Here is a 15,046-nt window from a genome sequence, read left to right on the forward strand (position 1 = left end):
CAGAACAATATAGCAGAACAGAATACTGTATATTTTCATGAACTTGAAAAAGCTGTTCTAAATATGACACAAAAAACACTACCCATAAAAGAAAAGATTAAATTAGACTCCCTCTGCCTGCTGCTCCCCCTGCTTGTGTTCTCTCTCTCTCTCTGACAAATAAATAAATAAATAAATAATCTTTAAAAAATAAAAAAATTAAAATTGGGCAAAAAGACTTGAACAGGCACTTTACAACAGAGGACATCCAAATGACCAAAAGTACATGAAAAGGTACTTAACAACATTAGTCATTAGGGAAAATGCAAATTAAAACCACAGTACAATATGATTACATTTCTACTAGATTAGCTAAAATCATAAGGACTGACATTACCACATACTGATAGAAATGTGCAACAAGCAGTGAAACCACTTTGGAAAGTGTCTGGCAGACCAACTACAAAAAGCTGGACAGGGACGCTCTTCCTCTGTAGCTTCCCACTGCTTGTGTTCTCTCTCTCTCTCTGTCAAATAAATAAAACCTTAAAAGTTAATAATAAATAAATATATAAATAAAGCTAGACCTATGTATACCCTGTGACTCAGCAATTCTGCTCTTGGTATATATACAACCGAAATCAATGCTTATAGTTTTATTAACAATAGTCCCAAACAGGAAATAATCTAAATGTTCTACAACAGTAGCCAGTGACTAAACTGTGCTATATTCTTAAAATGGAATACAGTGGATAAAGAACATATTGCTGCTACATGCAACATGGCTGAATTTCATGCAGCAAATGTTATGTGAAAGCAGCCAGATACAAGAGGATGTACTGTGTATTTCTATTTACATGAAGTTCAAAAACAGGTATAATTAATGTAGGTGGCAATGGAGGTCAGAATAGTGATGACCATTTGGGTGGGGGTTTCTGATTAGAAGAGAACAAAAAAGAGACTCAGGGATGCTGAAAATACTTTACATCTTTGGCAAAAGTTGTCACTCAGGGTGTTAACTTCCTGTACCTCTGCTTAGTGTCATCTGGCCCATCTGGGCTGTCTCTGACAAGACCATATCCCGGGTGCCATTGTACAATGTTTTATCTGAGCCAAAGACTCTGTGAATCTGTTTTGGCTGAACGTGGAGCTGCCACTCCAGCTCATACTAAACTAGGCACTCTCCCTGTGGAGACAAAGATGAGACAAAGATGAGGAAATGAGGCAGTCACAGCAGCTGCATGGACTCTCCATTGAGCAAGAAGCCAAGACCCAGTCAGCAGAGAAGGCCAGGCAAATCTGGGGAAATGCCTGAACTGGGTCTGTCACATCTTTGTCACAGGCAACTGCAGAAGTCACAATCTAATAAGAGCAGGGCAGCTAAGGGCTCAGATCCTTCAGGAATGAAGTCTCTGGTTATACCAATAGGCAAACAAACAATAAGATGAGCCAAAATTCTTGCTAAAAGTGAGGGAAATTGGAGATAAAGGAAGGTGATAAATATCCACAATGGCTGAGAAAATTAATACAGGGCAACATCGGTAAAGTGGAATCAGGAGGATAGGAGAGGAGGCTAGAAGGGGGAACCATAGCACTCAACATCAATTGCAGGAAGAAATGTCAGTTATAGACCCCAAAAGAGAATCATCAATAGGAAAAAAATAATCCCTTACATGCCTCAACCAGGAAAGATGTACATAGCATCTCCTATGAGAAATCAACTACCCCTGCAACTTGGTCAATTTCCCCAATGGATGGACTTTCTTTCAAAACAACTCTTCCCAATTTCCTCAAATAATGTTCCCTTCCCTTCTTTTTTTTTTTTGAAGTTGCCATAGCTGGCATGCCCCAAATTACAATTCTCTATTATTCCTGAATAAACCCATTTTGCTGGCAAAAGAACTGACTTTTATTTTAAAATTAACATGGTCTTGAGACCAGCTCTAGCAGCAGACTTTAATTTATTTTAGTATGTCTCTTGCTTTAGGTATTTTAGGAGATTGCAAATGGTGACCACTTTGAAGAAGATTCTACGAATGATTAGACTTGTACCTTCTTTCAGAGAAAAAAAAAAGCTTGGGCCCATACATACAAAATGTAAAGTTTACATTATAATATTAGAGCTAAGTATTATGGAAGGACAACAGTGGATCCCAGCAGTTGAAGGGGTAAATTATGTTGGATTGATCAGACAGAACCCCCTTAGATTTTCTTGGCCCCATCCGTGCAACTGGACCCTCAGTTACTTACTCCCCCTCAGTCCCTACCTCCTACTTGAGGGCCCGAATGGTTCCACCGCCAGAGACCAACCATTCACCACTTGGAATGTACCTCCTTAAGTATGAGAAGGCTAATGATCTCTCTTTCTAAGCTGCTGCTGAAGGGGTTGGACAACACAGCCAGAAAGTTCAGGGAGCTGATCACCTATAGGAGATGAGAAGCCCAACACTTCCCCTTCCTCCCTCCCACAGACTGTTCTAAGGCCTGGTTTCTTTCCATAGGCCCTTAGTAGACATCCCAGATATCAGGGCAAGTACAGTGGTCAGCTTCAATAACATTTCACCTTTCATTGCTTCCCAGCCATCCCCGACTATTTTCCCCTTTCCCTCACTCTCACTGTTCTGGGATTTAATTCTCTAATTATTACACATAAGCTTGCCTTAGGCTCTGTTTTTTAGGAACTCAGGAAAAATTTATATAGTTGGGGTGTGAGATGTTTTAGATATAAATTTTTATGTAAAATAAATGTATATGCTTATTCAATTATTGAATAAGTTATTTTTGTATAAAAGTATATTTAGATCATCTGGACAACCACTTTATAATTGAGTATTTCCACTCCTATGAGAAATCAACTACCCAGCAACTTGGTCAATTTCCCCAAGGGATGGACTTTCTTTCAAAACAACTCTTCCTGATTTCCTCAAATAATGTTTTTATCTCAATCTCAATGGCTCACTTTATATTAAAGATTATGTATTTAAGCAGTAAATTCTAGTTATTAGCTATAAATACCAATCTAATTTTTATGAGCCAATGTCAAAGAAAGGGGGTGGACAAGGTGAAATAGATGCTTACTACAGTGTCAAGACCAAATGAAGACACAGGATGAACGGATATTTCAACTAATTTGAATATTGTGAAATGGTGGACCAATTTGTGTTTCCATCTGAGGTTCAGCAAACTTAGAAGTGTCTATACAGTAGCTGGCAGTCCATAATTCATATTCTTTTTTTTTTTTAAAGATTTTATTTATTCATTTGACAGACAGAGATCACAAGTAGGCAGAGAGGCAGGCAGAGAGTGAGGAAGGAAAGCTGGCTCCCCACTGAGCAGAGAGCCCCATGCGGGGCTCGATCCTAGGACCCTGGGATCATGACCTGAGCTGACAGCAGAGACTTTAACCCACTGAGCCACCCAACTGCCCCCATAATTCATATTCTGAGAGACATTTATTTTGAATAAAATAATTTAATGTTGTTAATTTTCATTATATTGACCAATGGGAGCTTTGGAATAGAGAAATAGAGGTCTGATGGGAAACCGGAGGGTGTTCGCTTTGCACAGTGATATGTAAATTTTATCTTTTCTCTCCGTTATAAAATATCCAATAGTATGTTGCTTTCTAATGTTTTTTGGTGCCGGTGGATTCTGTAAGGGGGTATGAAGAGGTGATGAGGCTATGTCAAAATCAATGAGGGTTACAAAAAAGGGGGGGGGGGAGAACACCATAAAGGATAACTGGGTATATGGCTTACACTTAATAAATAAATGCTCACTGAATATGCAGAACAGTCAGACCTCCATGGGCAGGGGAAGGTTGAAAGGCGGTGTTGGGTGGGTCAGTGTCCCTGGTTGGCAAACATTTGTAATAAGTAAATATCTTTCAATGGCCAAGCTGCTTGTCACCTGTGAGTCCCTCCAGGAAACCGGATGTGGGCTCCCCACCCTCATTCCCAGCATCTGGCACAGGTGAAGGCAAGGCTAATAATCCTTTCAAAATGAAACATTTGAAAGTACACAGAATTTGAGACCAAGATTTATTTCCCTATGGAGGAAACAAATGCAATAATGAAAGAATTTTGGGTCAAAGGGCTAAAGACTGATAAACAACCTCTGATAGCTTGGAAAAAATGTGTGTCTATATATTCATGTCTATATATATATATAGAGAGAGAGAGAGATAAAGAAGACCTCTAAAAGCATCATTCTCCAAAGACAGAAATCAAAGTGCAATGTACAGCAATGAGGTCATTTAAGAGTTCTGTTTTCATCTTGGTCTTTCATCTCCTTGAAGGGGCCCTGAGCAATTCACTCATTCAGCTCAATAATAATGGCTATGAAGGCATTGTCATTGCAATTGACCCTAATGTGCCAGAAGATGAAACACTCATTCAAAATATAAAGGTAAGTTCAGGGGTGCCTGGGTGGCTCAGACCCTTAAGCCTGTGCCTTTGGCTCAGGTCATAATCCCAGGGTCCTGGGATCAAGCCTTGCATTGGGCTGCCAGCTCAGCAGGGAGCCTGCTTCTCCCTCTCCCACTCCCCCTGCTTGTGTTTCCTCTCTCTGTCTCTTTCTGTCAAATTAAATAAATAAAATCTTTTTAAAAAATCAATCAATTAATCAATCAATCAAGGTAAATTCGAAATGGTAATTATCCATGCTTTAAAAAAAATCAAGTGTAATCTTGTGATAGAGCAAACGTGAGTTCTCTAACTCCAATTGTGTGACATTAGCAAATTATTTTCATATCTCAGCCTGTTTCTTCAGGTATAAAATGAAAATAATAACACTAAACTACTAGGATTCTTGTGACAGATGAAATTATAAATGCAGTCACATAACTCAGAGTTTGATACATTGTGGGAGCTTGATAAATGACAGGTTATAGACGATATCATTGAAAACTATTTAGCTTCACACTAAGGTAGGGCCAGCATTGACAGATATTGTGAGATATGGGGAAGTTAATTCCTTTGCTTAATTTCACTATTGTTATATCATATTCTCCTTTTACAGTCCCAATTGTAACCCCCTTGTCTGTTATCCTAATATAGGAGCCTAGGAAGCAAATTTCTGATTTTAGAACGATCCCAATCCTTCCAATGAGAGGAAACTGTGCATTTTACCAGCCCTAATGCAAAGCAACCCTCTCAGGGCTGCTAGGCAGCCTCACTTCACTTACTACTTCTCATATGGGAGAAGGAAAAACTAGGGAGAAAGACTCTGTGTTCCAGCAGAGGCATCTGACCGCCCGTAAGGTAGAGGGATTAGGGAGGTCGTGTGCAACAGCAAACAGCTAAGAATAAAAAGGAAATGCCTTATAAAAGGCTGTAGCACACATCTAGAAGCAGTATTGTATAGTGAGTAGAAGTGTTAGTCTGTAAAATGGGAATAATAATAAGTACCTTCCTCATAGGACTTTGTGAGGATTCAACATAACAATGCATGAATATAAGGGAAGCAGAGTGAAGTGTATATGGGAACTCTGTACAATTTTTGTATATCTTCTATAAGCCTAAATTTATCTCAAAATTAAAAAAAAAAAAAAACTTCAAAAACATATGCATAGTGCCTAGTATGTAATGAGAGCCCAGTAAATGGTAGGCATAGCCATCAATTACCAGTACCACTTTTAATTCTTCTAGATCAGGAGTTCCTCCCTCTTAACCAAGCCAAAGGGTCTGAAGCTTGTTTCTGGGCAAAGTTCTTGAGTGTGAGCTCAGAAGTTAGTAGAGCAAGGGCTCCAAAGTTCACCCTCAAAGGTTCTTTGCTCTCAGCAGCAGCAGATGAGTTTGGAGAGAACCATTTTATCACCAAGAGCATTTTAGGGTTGGAGAAATGCAGCAGTTCATGGGGGCAGAGAGTTTACCTATTGAACTAGAAGACTATCAGGTTTACCACCATTGGTGAAAGAAATTCACACCTTTTGAAATCTCTCAATATCAGAAACCTTGGGTAAGTTTTTGATTACCTCTAAATTTAGAAATGACTACTTCAAAAATGAAGTAGTCACTTGGAGCAACAGACAAAGTATGGAAGAAAAACGTGGCCAGTGATGTTTCTGTCTCTGGCTGGACAGTGAGAAGGGCTCAGAAACTGCCAGAAGGAGGATACAGATGATTTACCTTGAATACAGAGGTCATTTGTATTTATATGGTGCCTTAGAGCTTTCAAAGTGCTTTCACCTAATATCTCTGGGGGTTTTCCTCCTGAAAAAATGCACTTCTCACTTCAGTTCAACTTTATGGTTGAAGTCCTGAATGTGCTGCCTGTAAGTTCGTTTCCATATCTTCTCTATAAAAGGAACACTGGGAAGGGCACTAAGTGTGCTCAGTGTCCCTGAGTAGCTAATAAAAGTAGTTTCCCCTATTTGATGTTCCAGATCCTCAGAGGTGAGGGAGCTCACTGTGGGCTTTGCCGCCTTTCCTGGCCATTCCTGACTCTGCTTTCTGAGGGGATTTTCTCCCTCCTGCCCTCAGAGGGACAGAAGCTGCAGCTCTTAAATACCGGCTTCCCCAGGACAGTCCCCAACTTTTTTCCACTTACAAGGCCGGCAGATGGCGCTGCAGCTGTTCTAGCCACCGCGCCAACACTCTACCCAGCGTTAGAGAAGCAATGGGAGCACATCTACCAGATGAGGGAATGAGAGCCAGGGACTCACTCTCTGTGTGTCCTCTCTCTCTTCCCCCTTCTCTCTCTCTCTCTCCCGCTCTCTGACACACACACACACACACAATCGGAGTAGTTTGGGGTCTCCTCGATGCATGGGAGCCCAGGTATCTCCTGACTTCGCACTCCTGGACAGTGTACCACTCATCATAACCACTTATTTCATTCATTCAGTCTGTTCTTTCATTCGACAAATATTTACAGAGCATTTACATTATGCTGGCACCAGGAACCTACTGATGAACGATATGATACCCTTTTCCGTAAGGAATTATCAGCCCTTCCTCAAAAGCTGTCATCCTCAACTTTCTCCAAACCTCAAAAAGTTTAGATGTCTATTTGGATGTGAGGTCATCTCAAAACCTGGAACAGATGCCGAAGCAAAGATCCCTTATTAATGGTTCCATTAAAACATGGAAGATAAGAGCATTTCATGCTGCTTATTCTTCCGGGAGATACTGACAATTCAGATTTCACAAGTCAAATTGTGATATAACAACCTAAGGTTGGAAGTTTTATACCGACTTTTCAACTTTTTGGTGATCTTGACTCGATGTTTTTGTTTCTTTCTTTCTTTTTTTTTTTTTTTAATGGTTAGTCTACTTTTTTTTTTTTTTTTAAGGTTTTATTTGACAGAGATCACAAGTAGGCAGAGAGGCAGGCAGAGGGAGAAGGAGAAGCAGGCTCCCCACTGAGCAGGGGCCCCGATGCAGGGCTCAATCCCAGGACCCTAGGACCATGACCTGAGCAGAGGCTTTCACCCACTGAGCCGCTCAGGTCCCCCTCCGTGTTTTTATTTCTAAAAATGATACAATGTTAAATTCTCCTAGTGGATTGTTAAACATCTGTCTTTGGGAGAAGGAGGCAATGCAAATCATTATAAGAACTTTTTAAATAATATCCAGGCAGCCATAATTATTATCACTATCTGAAAGGAGGGAAACAGGCTCTTTGAGATAAATTCCCCAAGTTTATCCTGTTAGGAAGTGGCAGGGCAAGAGTCCTCCTGTATCCATGCTTAAGCGCTGCTTCCCCATGTAATGATGAACTGTTCCTGCCTCTAAGGCCAGCCCCACTGGGCACTGGGGGCTAGTCACTTTGGTCTGCTCCTGCAAGGACATTGCTCCAGCAAGTCTGTTTTCCCTTACGTTACCTGGGTTGTTTTTTGTCGTTGTTGTTGTTGTTTTTTCCATAGTGTACACGTATAATTGTTTCCATTTTAAAAAAACAAACAAAACAAAACCCCTTACCCTGAAGTCCTCCTTCAGCTACTTCTTCATTTCTGCATTCCTCTTTAATTCATGGGAAAACTTCTTGATCTGTTGTATTCACTGCCTCTGCTTCCTCAGCTCCTATTCTTTTGAACTCACTCATATGGAGCTATCATCTCTCTTCCACTAAAATGGATCGCTCAGGTTGCTAGATCCATTGCTCAGTTCTTAGTCCTCACCACACTTGATTGCCCAGGAGCATGAAACACTGACAAGGCCTCTCTCCTTCCTGAAACACTCTCATCCAGTGCCTTTTGACTTCCTCCCCATGCACCTGCTGCTCCTTGAGTCTCCTTTGCTGGCTCCTCCTCACCTCACCTCTAATGCTGGGGCCCTGAGGCTCAGTCCTCAGCCCTCTTTTTTCTTCTATCTATACTTGCTTTTGTGCTTTTCAGTGGGTTTTGGTCCCAGTAGACCCAATGCCCCCTGGTATAATGAATCTCCTATAATACCCTCTCTACTCTCTTGTCATGAAGCAACTCGGGGAGTCTGCAGAGGCATTTAAAATTTAACACTATGGCTCTTTCATTTCAGAGAAATAAAGTTAGGTGTAACTTGAAGATAAATTAATTATGCCACTTCCTTATATTGAACACTTGGTACTATACTAAAAATAAATATTCTCATAACATTTAGTTAACCCCCAATTTATTACAGCGACGTGAGCAGCTGTATTCATTTTAATTTGGGTTTCTCTCCCAGTACTACTTGGTGCATGACTTTGAGCCCTATACTCTCTAATTGTCAGTCTCTCCCTGAAAGGTTTATTGATACTCCCAAGAGCAAATGAAATGAAACCAATAGCTAACATTTCATAAGCACTTGTGCTGAGTAAACATGGTCTGAAGTGCTTTCCTGACTTCCTTTGACCCTCACAACTTTATAAGCTAGTCAGTAGAATATTTTCCACTCTATACCTGGAGAAACTGAGGTTCAGGAGGGCTTGAGAAAACTGGATGATGTGCTAATGTAAGTGGTGGAGCTAGAATTAGTGTCTGCCTCTGGGGTCTGCTCCGTCAACCATTACAGCGTGACACAGCATATGGTAAGTGCTCAGAAAAGGTTAACTATTATTATTCATAAGAGGCAATTCCACATTTCCCCTTCCTAGCCTGATAAATAGCTAGTCTTTGGAGATGTGAAATACAGGTGTAAATTTGAATGATTGGCAGCTTTGCCTATTTTCTGTCATAATTGTGCTGGTTACATATGTTTTCTTTTTCCCAGGACATGGTGACCCAGGCATCTCCATATTTGTTTGAAGCTACAGAAAAAAGATTTTACTTCAAAAGTGTTGCCATTTTGATTCCTGAAAAATGGAAGACAAAGCCTGAGTATGTGAGACCAAAACTCGAGACCTACAAAAATGTGAGAATCTCAAGTTCTTTTTTTCAAGTTCAATTTCCTTCTCTGATTCAGATTTATTTCATCAAAATATTCTAGAATCAAATGAAACTGTTCCAAAATCCTCCTGTGTGAATGAAGTCATTTATTTGCTGATATCGATGTGGGAAACAAAAGTAGAAGAAAACTTACTAAGTTTCCTTACTACCTACAGCCCATGCGCAAGTCCTTAAAACAGGCAGAATGACATTCCTCTAGGGACTGAACTGTCTTTGTTGATGCTTTGCTAGTGGCAAATGGAACCTTAGCCCAACTTCCTGGAACCCATAGTCTACTTTAACATGTAAGAATTCCTTTGGAAACTTCCTTATCTCTACCCTCCCACGATACTTGGGATACATCCCCCAAGCATATGACCTACTGATATACATTTGAAAGGTCTTATGACTAGGTTTTACTAAATGGGAAGATATGACCTTTCCTAACAATAGCTAGCCCCCTCAGGATCCTGGAAACCTTGTTTCCAAAATACTGGGGAGTCTTACACTATAAACTTTCAAGTTGGAAAGGGGTTAGGTATCCCTAACCCCTTTCCAACTTGAAAGTTTATAAGGAGCCACTCCTCATGATTCCAGTGCAGCTTGTTCTGCCCACAGGTTCTGTCCCTGTGCTTTTTTTTTTTTTTTTTTAAAGATTTTATTTGTTTATTTGACAGAGAGAAATCACAAGTAGTTGGAGAGGCAGGCAGAGAGAGAGAGAGAGGAAGAAGCAGGCTCCCTGCTGAGCAGAGAGCCCCATGTGGGACTCGATCCCAGGACCCTGAGATCATGACCTGAGCCGAAGGCAGCGGCTTAACCCACTGAGCCACCCAGGCGCCCTGTCCCTGTGCTTTAATAAGACCACATTTTTGCAACAAAGAGGTCTCAAGAATTCTTTCTTGACCACTGGCTTTGATACCTAATGTCTTTCTTACATTAATATTTTGTGATAATGACTTTTCCTTAAATTTCAGGCTGATGTTCTAGTTGCTGAACCGAATACTCCAGGTGACGATGAACCCTACACGGAGCAGATGGGAAACTGTGGAGAAAAGGGTGAAAGGATTAATTTCACTCCAGACTTCCTAGCAGGGAAAAAGTTGGATATATATGGACCACAAGGTAGGGGTAGAAATAAAATATTCTGCTATATTTCTCACAATTTAATAATTTTATGTTCAAAGTAGATAAACAATCAACATGATCTGAGTGAGCATATATAAGCAAAATAAACTATTATAACTTTCACTTAAAATAGGGAATAAGAATAATGCATTTCTCAGTTAAAGTTTAACTTCTTCGTATTTAGCATACATGTGTAAATGCAGTATTTTTAATTTTTAGAGACTGTTATCTGGTAATATTAGTATAAGATAATAACTGTAAGATAGTTTTATATGTATATTAGGTTTCTATGGATCCTGCGGTGGGGGGTGAACACCTGAACAAATTAAACCTCCTGCCTGCAACTCAGGTAGTAGCCACCAGATGGCAGAGATGCACAGTGCGCTCAGACTCTTCTGTGATTTCACTTCAGAAATGGCTTAAAATGCAGATGCTGTTGAATAGGTGTGGGACCAGACTCAAGAATCCACATTTTTATAATTTTTTAAAAGAATTTATTTATTTGACAGAGAGAGATCACAAGTAGGCAGAGAGGCAGGCAGAGAGAGAGAGGAGGAAGCAGGCTCCCTGCTGAGCAGAGAGCCCAATGCGGGACTTGATCCCAGGATCCTGGGATCATGACCTGAGCCGGAGGCAGTGACTTAACCCACTGAGCCACCTAGGTGCCCCAAGAATCCACATTTTTAATAAGTTCCCAGATAATGCTGATACTGTGAGGCCATGGACCACAGTTTGAGTACCAGACAGAATATCTCAAAAACCCATGACTAAAGAAAAGATCCAATTTTTCTTCACAAAATAAACTACCATTCCCATATAAGCTATTTAGAGCAAACTTTGGAGGAAATATTAAAAGAAACAAGCAATGGAGTATACATATTATGTACTTCCCAAGTATAATGAAATATGATTCCTTTTAGATAATTAGGTTAACTGATAACTAGTAGTAGGTTTCTTCACTATCTTGAAAAGGTTAGAACCAGTTTGATTTTCTTCATTTAAATGGGCAAGGCAGAGAAAACAAACAAAAGAGTGCTAGCACCTCCATACCCCACCCCCAAATACCCTAGAACACCGACAGACCTTATCAGAAAGAGGAGTCAAACAAATGTACTTCTTTGTTGTTCTTTTACAACACTCGATCTCCCAACATATGGCTCAATGTGTGTTGAATAGATTTACCTAACTGCCCCCTCCCACTCCTGAGCCCACCTTAGCCACCATAGTCACCACATATAATGCCATTCCTTTATAATCTTTCCTTTCTGTACTGTGACTTATGCCTGCTCCCATAAAACCTACCCTTTCCTTTAAGAAGCCATGAGTTATTCCCCAGCACTGATAGAATAGTTTAAATCTCCAGTGTGATCTACAAGGTCTTTCTTAGCATGTGCCCTCTCATTTAGCCTTCCAAATTCAGCATACCTAGGAATTTACATTCCAGAAAAACTGAGCTGAATATAAGTCACTAAGATTCATGCAAATTTAACAAATACTGAGTGCCTATTTAGTTCTAGGCACTATTTCCAAGGCAAGACAGTGAAGAAATCAAGGTGTCTGTTCTTATGAAAACAAGTGTCTAGGGGAGACACTAGCATGTAAGCAGCATAATGGAATGTTAATGAAAGCACAAAGAAGGAGTATCTGGACTAGTCTGAGGGTGTCTGAGAAGGCTTTTAGGTGACTATGAGCCTGATTCTGAAAGAAAAGTAGGAGTTATCCAGATGGAGAAAGAGAGAGAGTGTGTGTTCTGAGCCAGAGGAAAAATATGTGAAAAGAACCAGAGATGGGCAAGAGCATGGTGTAACCCTAGAAAGTAAAAGGGAGTTTAGGAATTCACTGTGCTTGGAACTGGGTTAAGAACAGCAAGAAATAATGGCTATAGAGAAGAGCAGGGCCTGGATCATCAGGAACCTTGTATGCCATGTTGAGAAATGGGATTTAACTTGAGCACCATAGGACAGTCACCAAAGACTAGCGACATGGAGGCGAGGTGGGTGTCTACTGCAGTGATTCAGGAGTAGGTGGCGGTAAGACTAGAAATATGAGACTAGGTCAAAGCAAAAAGGCAAGAAGTATAGTAGGCAGGCCTTGACAGTTAGCCAGAATGAGCCATGAGGGAGAAGGACACACTGGTGATGCTGCCCAGGCTGCCTCGTGACTACCTCTGGCTCCACAGCAGCCCACGCTGACTTCCATCATGACACTTATGCAACTTGGGATTTAGTTATCTGGTCATCTGCATCATCTGCTGGAGCATGATCTGCATGAGGACAAGGCAGTTGTTTCATCTTTGTATGAGCAACTGCCTGGCACTTACCAGTGTCTAATTAACATTGGAGGAGCCAAAATAAGGAGTTACATTTTTAAGAATGTGCAGTTGTTATTTGATTTTTTCCTAAGAAAATCAAACATTTAATTTTAAAAAATTAATATAGCAAAGTATAATGATGTTTGAAAAAATTATTTTCTCCCAGCACGAGAAGATAATCTTGCCCTTCTTATTGTAATTGGGTGTTTCAAATATTTCTTACAGGAAGAGTCTTTGTCCATGAATGGGCTCATCTACGATGGGGGGTATTTGATGAGTACAATAATAACCAGAAATTCTACTTACTCAATGGAAAAAGAGAAGCAGTAAGGTATGTATATTTTGATTTAACTTCTCCCAAACTATTTTAAATTAAAAACAATTTTTTCAGGAATTGATGACATTAAAAGTATCAGGTTTTTTTCATCTTATTTTGATCTCTCATTCTTAGTGTCTTCTTTTTCAGCTTCCCAAAAAACTACCGATTTTGTACACATTGTAAGTGCTTCAAATAGTTGAATTCTCTACTGTGTAGCTATAAATTATTTGCTTCTGTGTGTGTGTGTGTGTGTGTGTGTGTGTGTGTGTAACTATAAGAAATCCACAGGTGCTATGTTTAGTGTCTCCATCTTCCTGCATCAGAATCAGGGACATAAACAAATCTCATGCATTCTTCAGTGCCTTCAGGGCAGAATGATATCTATGCAGACTTCATTAGTATGATTGGGCCTGGGAGGGACAGTAGAACTTAAAAGAATGACAATCCAAATATTAAAATATTAAAACAAAACAGAATTTATCCCAATTTAATTTTTTTTTTTTTTTTTTTATTTGGGAGAGAAAGGTAGAGCATGAGGAGGGAGGAGGGGCAAAAGGAGAGGGAAAAGCAGACTCCTTGAGGATCAGGGAGCCCAGTGCAGGACTCAATCCTAGGACTCTAGGTTCATGACCTGAGACAAAGGCAGACACTTACCCAACTGAGCCACCCAGGTGCCCCCATCCCAATTTAAATTAAACTTTCTGTGGTGTCAATAGAAAGCAAACTGAATATTTGTAAAGTACTCTTGGCTGCCTTATTTTATGAGTGAGATTGGTTTCAGTGAATATAAACTTCTTTAGCACAAACAGGAAAGACAGGGAAATTCCTAATCTACTTTGAAGAGCTAGCATAATTCAGAATACTAAAATCTGACAGGCGGGGCACCTGGTTGACTTTTTAGATGAATGGGTAAAGAAGATGTGATATATATAATATCATATATTCCACTCATGTATATAATATATATATTCCATTCAAATTCTGTTATATGGAATGGAATGATGGAATAATATATTCCATTATATATACAATATGCTGTTAATACTATATATAAAAATGGAATATATATGTATACATATATATACACACAACACACACATATACATATAATGGAATACTACTATTCAGTCATAAAAAATGAAATATTGTCATTTGCAACCATATGAATGCAGTATAATGCTAAGTGAAATAAAACAGAGAAAGACAAAAAAATAAATAAGATAGAATAAATTTTAAAAAGACAGAGAAAGACAAATGTTATATGATTTCACTCATATGTAGAATTTAAGAAATAAACACATGTGCAAAGGGAAAAAAAGAGTGAGAGATAAACCAAGAAAGACTCCTAACTAACTGAACAAACTCACGGTTACCAGGGAGGAAGTGGGGGTAGGGGAATGAGTGAAATAGGTAATGGGGACTAAGGAGTGCACTTGTCATGATAAGCACCACGTAATTAAAATAAAAACTTAATAGATAGGGGCACCTGGGTGGCTCAGTGGGTTAAGCCTCTGTCTTCAGCTCAGGTCATGATCCCAGGGTCCTGGGATCAAGCCCCACATCGGGCTCTCTGTTCGGTGGGAAGCCTGCTTCCTCCTCTCTCTCTCTGCCTGCTTGTGATCTCTCTCTCTCTGTCAAATAAATAAAATTTAAAAAAAAACTTAATAGATAAATAAAATAAAATAATTTTTAAAGTAGGGGAAACTCTAGGCAATGTGAAAATCAATATGAAGAAAACAACAAAATCCTTCTAAAGGGTTTAAAAGAATATCAAGATAAACTGGGAGACTTTCAATTCATGGAAGATGTAAATTCAACCCAAATTAATATAGAGGTTTTATGAAACTATTTAAGATGCTAACAAAATTTTAAAAAAAAGAATAATAGTAATAACAAAGGGAAATTCTACTTATTGAATTTAAGTATATACTAATGCTACATTAATTAAAACAGTATGGACTGGTAGACACATATATAATAATTTATT

At 39.4% G+C, this 15,046-nt stretch overlaps 1 protein-coding gene across 1 annotated transcript in view; it reads left to right on the forward strand.

Moving 5' to 3' along the window:
- The first annotated feature begins 4,198 nt into the window (after positions 1 to 4,198).
- The window catches only part of LOC132001982 (calcium-activated chloride channel regulator 1-like), a 31,750-nt gene continuing 20,902 nt past the window's right edge, over positions 4,199 to 15,046 (forward strand). The window contains exons 1-4 of the mRNA XM_059377009.1: positions 4,199 to 4,386; positions 9,150 to 9,290; positions 10,279 to 10,426; positions 12,966 to 13,071. Coding sequence (XP_059232992.1) covers positions 4,225 to 4,386; positions 9,150 to 9,290; positions 10,279 to 10,426; positions 12,966 to 13,071 — 557 coding nt within the window. The 5' untranslated portion in view covers positions 4,199 to 4,224. The remainder of the gene's footprint in view (positions 4,387 to 9,149; positions 9,291 to 10,278; positions 10,427 to 12,965; positions 13,072 to 15,046) is intronic.

The sequence above is a fragment of the Mustela nigripes genome, chromosome 14 (assembly GCF_022355385.1).
Source record: "Mustela nigripes isolate SB6536 chromosome 14, MUSNIG.SB6536, whole genome shotgun sequence".
Taxonomy (NCBI): domain Eukaryota; kingdom Metazoa; phylum Chordata; class Mammalia; order Carnivora; family Mustelidae; genus Mustela; species Mustela nigripes.